This window comes from Crotalus tigris, unplaced genomic scaffold, assembly GCF_016545835.1.
Source record: "Crotalus tigris isolate CLP2741 ecotype Arizona unplaced genomic scaffold, ASM1654583v1 scf7180000018750.1061991, whole genome shotgun sequence".
NCBI classification, from domain to species: Eukaryota; Metazoa; Chordata; class Lepidosauria; order Squamata; family Viperidae; genus Crotalus; species Crotalus tigris.
The window spans coordinates 242,065-254,194 of NW_024097182.1; the positions used below are offsets into that span (position 1 = coordinate 242,065).

The window sequence follows — 12,130 nt, forward strand, 5'->3', positions numbered from 1 at the left end:
GGCAGAATGGGATAACTCACTGTGGCCAACTGACCGCAAGGCCAACACTTGCTGTGGTCAACCCATCATGGGACAACTCACTGCGGGACAATTCAATGTGCGATAACTCAATGCTCTCCGCAGGACAAGTCAACATAACCAAATCACTACAGAACAATTTAACACAGATAACTCAACACAAGATAACTATACTCTTATCTGCCACTAATGTTGAGGAAACAGTGGCAGATAGCAATATAGTTATCTTGCACTGAGTTATACCACACTGCGGCAATTTGTCCTGCAATGAGTTGTCCCATGGCAAGTTGGCAGCAGTGAGTTGTTGTTGATGAGTTGTACCTAGACCCTTGGGAGGAGCCTTGGGAACTGCCTGTTCTAAACATAACAGATACTTTCAACTTGAATATCTTAAGGGTTGAGATGGGAGATTTGAAATGGGGTTCCATCAGTATGCTGATGACACCTGGTTCTGCTGCTCTTTATCTTCTCAATCTAAGAAATAAATAGCACTTTTGAACATTGTTTATAATTCATGATGATCTGGATTATATCCATACAATATTATATGGATATAATATCCATATTATATCCATACAATATGGTAGTGCAATAGATAACGAGAAAGCTGAACCAAAACTATTAGGTTTTAATGACATCTGCTGCTTTTTGTTTGATTTGCTGATTCTGATTTCTTTTCTTACTTCATATATACTTCCCAGAATCACATTTCAATCAGGTGGCCATTTAAATGACTTAAGTAAGAAAAAAAAAATCAGGTGATACTCTTTTGGATGGAACTGCACTCACCCAGAAATAGAAGGTTAAGAGTTCAGGTCTTTGCCACTGCAGCTGTCACTAGATTTGCAAGTGAAACCTATGGGAGTAGCATGTTAGCACAAGGGCTAATACAACAAGTGTGCCTGTCCCTGAGCTAGTCAAAACTAATAATAGTTATCAAAGTGGCATTCCACTGAGTCAGGGCATAGTTTCATCTATTTTAATACTCTATTTTTGTAGTGCCACTTCAGGATCATTTAGGGTCATTTTTTAATGGAGACTGCTTTCTATTGAAGTTGGGACTTTCTATATACTAGAAATGAATTAAGCCATTGAGTTATAGTTCTTCCCATATGCCTTTAGAAATACAAATAACCCAACCTTCAGTTTTAATAGAAAAAAATGTGAATAACTCATGATGGCAATATGGGTCTGATTTTAATTAATAGATTTCCACTTTTGAGAGGGGGGTGTACAATGGCTCAGTGGTTAAGATATTGGGCTTATCAGCTGTAAAGTCAACAACCCTGGTCTGAGACCTGAGCGTCATGTGATGGGGTGAGCTCCCGTCCTTGCTCTAGCTCCTGTCAACCTAGTAGTTCAAAAACATGCAAATACGAATAGATAAATAGGCAGCACTTGGTGGAAGGTAGCAGTGCTTTGTGACATCATGGCCACATAACCACAGTGGGCAGTGGGCAGTGCTGACTCAATGGCCATTGAAACAGAGATGAGCATCACCCCCTATAATTGGCAACAACTAGCGGAGTAAAAAACTGCAGGGACTCCTTTACCTCTTTACTTTTGGGAGGAAAGCAAACTGCTCTTCTCTTCCCTTCCACCTTTCCCAACCTTCTCTCTAGAACCTTCTCTAGAGAGCCTGCTCATTGTATAATGTGTCCATTGTGGGATAATTTGAACCACTTTTGCCTTGTCTGAGAATTCTGTGTTAATTTATTCAATAATCCACTTGTTTTCATGACTGTCCACATTGTTCTCAGGAGTATTCTCCAACATCAATATTCAAAAACATCAATATTGTTCCTATATTGCTTTTTCAAAGTCCATCTTTCATAGAGTATAACAAACTATACCATAGTTTGCACAAATCTGATCTTTGTAAATATAGATGCATCACACCATTTGAATATATTTTCCAAGGCTTTTGTGGCTGCTCTACCAAATATAAGTCTGTAGCATATTTATTGATTGGTTGTTCCTTTATTGCTAATGGCTTATGCTAAAAGGAAGAAGCTATCCACCACTTACATAGAGTATCCCTCTTTGAGGGAAATGGACAATTAAAAAATGAAAAATAAATAAACAAAAAGATATCTTCCTTGTCAATTCTAAGGCTGGTTGTTCAATCTGTTGTCATTAGTCTGTTCTTTCTCTTTAAGCCTAGTTTCCCCCCCCCCCCCACTTTGTTCTTTGTATATGGAGATTCTTAGTTATCCAATCTCCATTTAGCTCTGCACTTTGGGATGAACACCCTTTGAATGGTGCAGGAGTATGAATGGATTTCCAGAAAACATTGCAGATTACAGGAACCATTTGCACTTCAGTTTGAGATGCAGACAACACAGACTCATCCCCAACAGTCTGCGCCTATCTTCAACAGTGAAGAGACACAGGGCAGAAAACATCCCGCAGCCAAGAAGACTCCACACACATTTGCATCACTCAGGTGACCTTGAGGACAATTATAGTGGCCTCAATGACTCTCTAAAAGAATACAAATGACCAGCTGTCTGCAAAGAATACAAATCCTTCCATTCCCCCACCACCCAGTGACAGCTGAAGAAGCTTCTTGGATGAGAAGTAAAATGTCTTCAAAGAAAAACAAGAAAGTCCAGTTGCCTTCTGAAAAAGCACCTTTGGGACTTCGCTCTTTAACTTTTATTATTAGGACTTGGAGATTCTTTGCACGGCTGTCATGACAGTGTCATCAGCATAGTGCAGGTTATTGATGTTTCTTCCTCCAGTTTGGGGTCTCAACTTTTTGACCAATTCTAAAACATCAACATCATTATTGCTGTTGTTACTATTTTCGGGGAATTTTCATTATGCTAAATTAAAATTATGAAATTGTAGAACCAACTTAATGATTTTTTAATACTACATTAATATTTAAACAGAAATTCCTATTCTAGAATTGTGCAACCTGAGCCTTCTCCAGTGAGCTAGGAGAAGGCTCATTCTGCATAATGTGAATGAAGCTTTGTACTTCCTAGGTACATAATGTGTATGAAGTTTTGGAGTGGAAAAGAGTGTATTGTATTTAAGATTTCTGATGATGTTAATTTTTAAATTTCATTTCAAACTTGCCTTTTGATGCTACTGATTAGCCATCTATTAGGTGATTTGTGTCAAAATATTGTATAATAGCCTCATCAAGCTGTTATCTCTGAAAAGCTGTGAAACAATGGTTATGATCAACTAATTAGTATTATTAAGTTGTTATTAATTAAATTGCAATCAATTAGATATAATTACACCCATCTTGTTCAATTAATTTTGTAGAAAAACTAATTGCTTGTTCTTCTCAATTCAAGTGGTCTTTCTCAAAAATTACTTAAGGGAAACACATGTACCTTCTTCCCTCTCCCACATGATACTAAGAACTCAAAAGATGATTTTGGAGCATTATAGTTCATGAGAAAAAGGACTGAATAGAAACTGAAAAACCAAATAACACCAAAATTTTGTTGGCATATGAATGAATTTCAACTTCACCTACATTATAAGTTGTAGTAAAGAAAATAGCCATTGTAAGGACAAAACCTGGGAAAGTTTAGATACTATAAATTAAGTATCAACATAACTAAATTATTACTTCAATTATTCTAGTTGTAGCCCACTTTAAATGTTTTTAAATACCACTGGATCTTAATGCAGGATTAGGTAAATCATGGCTGCCACAAGATGCTGATCATCAATCTTGATGTGTCTGATGAAGTACTTGAAATTCATGGAAGCTTATACCTCTTAATAAAATTAAAACAACTTGACAAGAACTTGTCTCCATGCATCTGGTGCAGTGAGCTGCAGCACATAGAAACTTATGCCTTTTAATAGAATGTAAGTCTGGAAAAAGTGCTAGAGATTCATCCTATTATAATGGGAGAATCCCAAACTTCCCTTGTACACAATGAAAAATTAAATATCCACAATTCTCATTGCATTGTTTGATGAATTACAATCCATTTTCCAAAGAAGTGGGGGGCTGGGAAATCAAATGGTTGTACTGAATTTCAAACAGAATGTTTAAATGTAAGTTGTAAATTCTGTTTTTCAGTACATTGGAAATGAATACATATGGGACTAGGATCGTTATGATTTAGTTACACTGAATGATTACATTTGACTTGATGAGTGTAAGATGCAATTTATTGATATTGTCCAATATGAGTTTTGTTTCTGAGTAGTTATTATATGATCTGGATGTAGCCCTTTGTTAAGGCCTTTTGACAAAGGGTGTAGCCCTTTGTCTTTTTGGTTTCACTTGCTAGTGCTCCCCAGCTGCTCCCCCCCCCCCAAGAATGGGGCCTAGTCCATCCAGTCAACTAACAGATCTAGATGGTTTTAAAGGGAGCTTGGTCTTCTTCCTGGGAATTCGGTAGGCAATTCAACCAACGTCTTTGTTTTCTCATGAAGTTGATATGTAAGAAGGGTCATTGATTGGATTCTCCCTATGCAATTTCTCCCTTTTCATTGACCACATGGGATTCTTTTCTTTTCTTTTCCTTTCTTTTCTTTTTGTTTTTCTTTTCACCAAAAATGGCAATAAAGACAAAAAACAAACCCAACTAAGCATATGTAACAGTCCATATAAGGAGTTACATTATTTTTTTATTATTATTTATTTGATTTCAATAGCCTCCTGACTCAAACAAGTGACACTGGGTGGCTTACAATTCTAAAATTAAAACAATTTAAAAAAAAACATCCACAAAATAAATAAGTACAAATAGCAGCAATGATTATTAATTATTAATCAACTAACAGTAAAGCCTAGTAACAGGGCCCTTGACACATTCTAAGCCTCAGGTCTGGATACACAGTCAAGTTTTTGAAGTTTGCAAAGAAAACCGACAGAGTTGGGGCCATTCTAATCTCTGAGGGGAGAATATTCCACAAGACAGGGGCTACAACAGAGAAGGCCTATCTTCTAGTTCCTTCAAGTCAAAACTCTTTGGCTGACAGGATCTACAGCATGCCAAATCTGTGGATAGGACTGGACGGGTAGAAACTCTTGGAAAAAGATGGTGCTCAGATAACCTAGTTCTCTCTTCTCTGTGTTACAATCCAAGTGAATAAGTTCTATCAAGTAAGTCAAAGTATGGTTCTGTCCCATTATCTAGAAAGTACCTGATCTCCTGATTCCCAAGAAAGTGGACATGATCCTTATGATTGTTAATCTGATCACCTGTTTATTAGATCCATATCTTTCTTGCTTGGATAGTTTAATCCCAGGAAGATGTGTGATTGGATCCATACAGTGGTAAATTCATCCTTCTGTAAGAGTTGATTCCACCTGTTTTGAAGGAGTGGTTCAAGTGGCCCCAAATTCAGATTGGTATAGCTTTGTATTTGTAAAGGAATTTAACGGAATTTACAAAATGTGATTATTGTTACTCCATTGCTTCTGTGCATTATTACTATTATTATTATTTAAAGAGGTGAGCTTCATTGCAGAGCAGGAGATCATCATTTTGGCTTTTCAACCACGTGAAAGAAATCAACAATTGTTAGAGTGATCAGGAGTGGAAACGTTTATGAAACATGGACAAAATGAATCATAATTAGCAATAAATGGAAAGTTAAATGGGGCTAAAGAAAGGCCAGTAATAAACTGCAAAATATCTCTGGCTTCCATCATCCCTGCTATACAAATATATCCTAAGGCATAGACTCTCAAATGCTTACAAGAAGCATTTGCATGAAAAAGGAAAGCACTGAACTGCCGGCAGGAATAGAACCTTCAATGATAGTGAGAAGATCTTGCTTATTGTCATTTTATTATTTATTTATATTAAGTTTATGTCCTGCCTTTTCTCTAAGAGCTGAAGGAAGTTTAGGTGAAGATCTCTGCAATGTTATCTGCAATTTTATGATATCTCTGCAATAACAACCTTATGATTAGTTTGAGAGAGAGGGATTGGTCCAAAGCAACCCTGTAAGCTCCATAGTTTAATACCAGTGTACAAGGTTGTGAGTTAGGTGTGGCATATGAACTTGGGTTGAAAGACCAATGTGTTATGCATTAGACAACTTGCACTCTCAGGGACCTTCTATCATTTCTCTCTTTTCCTGGGTAAGTAGGCCAGTATTTTCTGTGAGGATGAATGGGCATAACATCAATCTGAAAAACAGTAGAAGCTTTGCTTGGTTAATATATATGCCATGATATCAGCCGGAGCAGATGCACCCTGGAACATGTGGCTTGTGGAGCATATGTGATAGACTATCAAGCTATATCACAGGAATGTATACTGAATCCAAATTAATATCCATCGTTCTTGTCTCTAATCTCCCTGAATGTATTACCATTGTTTTATCTTCAATCCTTAAAGGGACACACTGGAAAATTCAAAATACCTTCAGGAGACTCCAGTGGTTAAGACATCAGGCTAGAAACCAGGAGATTGTGAGTTCTAGTCTCATCTTAGGTGTGAAAGGATAACAGAGCAAAAGGACTACAAATTAAAGTGCATAATTAAAAATTATGTGCATTTGCCGACGATTTGGTATTGATTGCGCAAGATCAGCTAGAGAACATTGAACATGTTATGAAGAAGATTAAAATGTTTGGAGAAATGGCGGGTTTAAGAATAAATAAATCAAAGACGACAAAACTGGCTAAGAACATAAAGGTGGAAGATCAGTCACCACGTTATTTATTGAGCACTTGTTTGTGAAAATAGAAAATCAATAAAATATTTATTAAAAAAAAGAAGAAATTGGAATTTAAACTGGTTTTAAAATTGTGAAAAAGGTACAGTCCTTGGGGGGTGACTCTCACTGAAGAAAATTCTAAGCTTTACAAAAATAATTACTGTAAAATATGAAAGGAGATAAAATTGGATTTAAATAAATGACAAAAATTAGATTTGTCATTAATGGGAAGAATTTCAGTAATTAAAATGAATATACTACATAGAATGTTATTTTTATTTCAGACTGTATGGATATTGATTAGAGATTCCTCTTTTTAACAGTGGCAGAAAGATATATCTAAATTTATTTGGCAAAATAAAAAAACCAAGAATTGAATATAAGCTGCTACAAGAGTCTAAAGATAAGAGGAGGTCTAGGTTTGCCAGATTTTAGATTATATTATGATACTAGTTGTCTGGTATGGTTAAAATATTGGATAACTTTAAAAAAATTAAAGGCTGTTAGACCTCGAAGGTTTGATTTGAGATTTAGATGGCATGCCTATCTGTGGTATGACGAAGTAAAAGTTAAGCCTAGTTTTAAGATTCATGCTATTAGGCAATCAATTGCACATGTATAAAAGAAGACTAGCTGATAAAGTGCCCCTTTGGCTATCACCTCATGAAGCACTACATAGAACAGAGATGATTTTGGAATGTAAATGGATGACATATCAAGACTTATTGATATTTGAAGAAGAGGAATTTAAGATAAAGACAAGAGAACAACTGGTAAGTAAAGGATTTTCTTGTGATTGGTTTAATTATTATGGAATTTTTGAAACATTTAAATTTGATAAAAAAAGTTTGTTTTCACAGCAACTAAATCTGAATTGGACATTATTTTATGTTCCGGAGATGACCACTTGACTTCTAAAATATATAAAATGTTATTTAAGATGAACCTAGAAAATGAATATGTTAAAGAGTATATGGTAAAATGGGCAAAAAAATGTGGGTATAATATAATGTTAGATAAATGGGAGAATGCATGGACGAATAGACTAAAATTCACATTAAATTATAGTTTGAAATAAAACTTTTAAAAAATGATGTATTGTTGGTACTTGACCCCAGATAGACTAGCGAAAATGTATTTCTGGATTTCTAATAAGTGCTGGAAATGGAATCAAAATCCAGGTTCATTTTATCATATGTGATGGTCTTGCAAATATGTGAAGACATACTGGATAAATATAACAATGACAATGCGAAAAATATTTTTAAGATACAACTATTAATGAAACCTGAAGCTTTTCTTTTAGGTATGATGGACAAGCCAATTGAAAAACAGTTTGGGATGCTATTCCTTCACATGATGATGGCTGTGAGGATTGTATTTGCCAAACACTGGGGAAAAAAAGAGATGTCAACTGTTTAAGAATGGATTTTGAAATTGACTGAACTAGTGGAGATGATGAACTTAACTGCTTTGATTAGAGATAATTGACTAGACAGCTTTATAAGAGACTGGAAACTGTTGGTAGACTTTCTATGCACTAAATATAATAACAGATGGTTAACAGATGGGAGAATGTATGGACGAATGGACTAAAATTTGAAAATTAGTGTAATGTTTAGCTCAACTTGTTGACTGCTTTTCCTTCTTTCTTCATATTTATAATTATAAAAGGGGAGGAGAATTTACTGTTTTTTCTTTTCTTTCAGCACCCAGCTGAAAGAGTATTAAAAATATTAAATGTTAAATTTAATTGACCACTTTTTCCTCTTTTTTTGTACACTATTTTTTTTTTCTTTTTTGTTGTTAGGGTTGAATGTATGCTTTTGTTTTGTTTCATTTCGTTTGTTTGTTTTACTGTTTTATAAACAAGAAATAATAAAAACTATAGTAGTAATTGGCTAAAAAAAAAGAAAGAAAGCCGATTGGGTGACTTTGGGTGAGTCACTCTCTATCAATCCAATTCACCTCACAGGATTGTTGTTATGGGGATAATAGGAGGAGGAAAGTGCTGTTGGATATGTTTATTCTGCAGGTGGAACAACTCAACTGAAAATATAGAAACAGGCATATTGGGAATTAAATAACTTAATTAATCATGAATTTGGAGGACTTTTCATCATAAATTCTTCTGGGCATTGGCACATTTAAAACCCAGACATTATTGCAATTCAATTCACAAATATGATAATGCATATCAAATTGAATAATGTGCTATCATTTTCCTGTGTATGATAAAAACAATACCAGAAATGTAGCAGAAATTTCCATCTCATGCTATAATCTGAAATAACCAGCTGCTCTCAGCAATCTCTGTCTCTTTGATACCAGCTATCTATCTTCCCTGATTGCTCTTATTTGATCTGGATGCATATCCTGAATATGTCTGCTTTTATTTATCTTCTATATAAATCCATTTAAACCACTCTTTAATTATGGAAAGGTTCCAATTTAAATAAGCTTATATCTCAATGAAGTGTCAATCATTGCATGGATGCTGCATAAGTAATACAAGGTCTAATCAATTAGCAGTGAATCATGACTTTTGCAAACTTCACCTCTGACACAATGTATTAGGCAGTCTTAGGCAAAATAGTGTTCTCATATTTAGCCTTCCATTTACAACGTATGGACAACAATACAATGTTTATGTACTGTTTCATTACTTCTAAATATTCATTATGTGCTTGAAATCTTAAAAGTGTCTTTCTGTTAACTCAGGTAAACCATCACTAAAAACAATGAGAGACAGTAAACATCTAACTTTCCTTTTCCATGCATATTTGGATATAAGCCAACTAAATTATTCACATCAACTGAACTTAAAAACACAAATGTTTTGTTTAAATTGTGATTTGGAAAAAGCTATTAGCTGGCACTGTTGTCAGATTCTGACTTGCTCTGGGATAATCTAAGAGTTGCTTTACATGGGAGAAGAACTGACTATTTCCTCTGCATATACCTTGGCAACAGCAGCATCTTCACTCATCATGGGACTATCTGTCCTAGAGTGATAACTCTGAATGGTTCCTCATGCACACAGCTATTTGTCCCTCAGAGTTGAAATGAGGGGTCCTTGGTGCTTTCTGAGCTTAGTTATTTTCTTACAGACGTTTCATTAACTAAACTAGGTAACATCAGTGGTCATCATCGGTGAGCAGTAGGTATTAGTTGCAGTGAAGCAACTGCTATAGATAACAGGCTGGGAGGAAAGCCTACTAATTAAAGTACAATTTCTCAAATGTAAATGTCATGCCATTTGTTCAATACCAGAACAAAAGTTTTAATTTCTGCTTTGGCTGGTGAAAAGCAGGGAGCAGGGCTGTGGAGAATGAGAACAGGAAACAGTGAACTTCAAAGGGTAAGGAGTTGTTTTAATAGGTACAGATCACATCACATCTTTCTTCACTGAATTGTTTAATATCTCTGGAGTTAACCAAAGCATATATATTCAAATCATGTGCTTTTGATTAGTTTTGATATTATGCTAATAAAACCTATTGCATAACTTCATTTTCTTCAGATGCTTTTTTTGACAGGTAAACATCAGGAATAACAAACAGGTCTTCTACACAAACCCATTTATGTGTCTTGTGCACCATAAACACATAAAACCTTACTTTGGGATAAGAAAATAGCACATGAAAAGTTCTCCAAAGGCAGATGTAAGTTTCAAAATGATCACAGGGAAGAATATGGTTTTCTTCACTCCCAAGAAAAAATTAAATTAAGAAATTATAAAAGTTGGGCCCACAGCCTCTTTGACCACCACCACTACCAAAATATACTCTCTCAACCTGCGTCAGAAGACCTGATTTCTAATCATGGTTTTTGGTGACACTATAAGAAGCTTGTCAGTGGTAGAACTCAGCCATTTCGCACCAGTTCAGCAAAACCGGTAGCTAAGTTTTTGTTGTCCAGGCCCAGAATCGACTTCTGGAAATGGCATCCACACAGAGAACTGCTTGTTCACATATTTGAACCCCACCACTGAAGCTCCTACAGATCAAAGACAGTTCTACCTAGGTTTTAATCGGCATTTTTCTCAAAAAATATTGTATTTCTACCAACATGACATTAACATTTTTGTTTTTTTTGGAGAACTTTAACTTGCTGAAAGCCTTCTGGAATACAAATGAATCCTTCATCTTAGTTTGTTACATTACTTATCTGAAAATGATATCATAGCACATACCATATCTACTTCTCTTTAATCAGGGCCAATTTATTTATTTATTTATGAGACTTATATACCGCTTTAAGTGCAAGCACTCTCTAAGCGGTGTACACCAGTAAGCAATGTATATATATATTTACATTGTCCCCAACAATCTGGGTCCTCATTTTACCTACCCCGGAAGGATGGAAGGCTGAGTCAACCTTGAGCCGGTGAGATTTGAACCGCTGACCTGCTGAACACAGTTAGCTAAAGTGGCTGTCTGCCAATGAAGTGATTGGTCCAATATGCTTATAGTCAGATTCAGCTATTTTTTATAGAAAAACACAAAACTTACCTAATGTGCACTTCATATTTCTGTCCATCATCCACCCTGATATCAGTACTGATCTTTTTAATTTCATCTCCGCTATCGCATGTGAATTGGTACTGAACAAAAAGAAAACAAAAGATTGATTTATCACATTTGGAGATGTCAGAAATTTGTGATCAGGACTGAGCTAAATTGGGACAAGTCAGAATATTAGGCTTTATATGAACAAAAGTGTTCCATGAGTCCTGAAACAGAATAAAATCTGCCTAACAAACAGGGCAGGGTAAATCCCAACTCACAAGGAAGCCTGAATTATACCAATTATCCTTATAGTCTGGCTTTTACAAAAAGTGAACATGTCCAAAAAGCATTTCAAACAGAAATCCATGAATAGTTTCCCTTTACTTCAAAGATTGCTATACATGCATAAGTCAATTTAATTTACAGAGGATTTATCCATTTGCTATTATGCTTGGTATGTGATGACATTTTTAAGAGGTTTAAAGCTGATTTATCAACTACACCAAGAACAATCCAAGTTGGTGCTGCCCTCGGTGCTATATAGTAGGTCTATGAATGAAAGATGCTAATTTTATATCAAATGGATGCCAAATTGGTTCAGAGAATGATCAGCTCTTTTCAATATGAATTGGAACAGTGGTTCTCAACCTATGGGTTGGGACCCCATTTGGGGTCGAACGACCATTTCACGGGGGTCGCCAAACAATGCAGTTCACCATTTTTTCCCCTTTTCCTTAGCTGTGCTACTCCCTTTTATTCTATTGGCTTTTGAAAGCCAATAGTATAGACTCTCTTGGATAGAGTCTAATTCTATTGGCTTTCAAAAGCCAATAGGAATTGTCCAGGCTGTCTCTGCCCTGCTGAGCCTGCCAAAAGTCCCATTCTGCAAACGGTGCTGCACCAGTTGAGTAGTCTTCGACTTACGACCGGTTGAGTAGTCCTCG

The 12,130-nt window shown here is 35.6% G+C and overlaps 1 protein-coding gene across 1 annotated transcript in view; it reads right to left on the reverse strand.

Annotated features, from left to right (window-relative positions):
• The window catches only part of LOC120313635 (protein eyes shut homolog), a 304,352-nt gene that overhangs the window by 75,537 nt on the left and 216,685 nt on the right, over positions 1–12,130 (reverse strand). Inside the window, exon 9 of the mRNA XM_039355733.1 lies at positions 11,190–11,281. Coding sequence (XP_039211667.1) covers positions 11,190–11,281 — 92 coding nt within the window. The remainder of the gene's footprint in view (positions 1–11,189; positions 11,282–12,130) is intronic.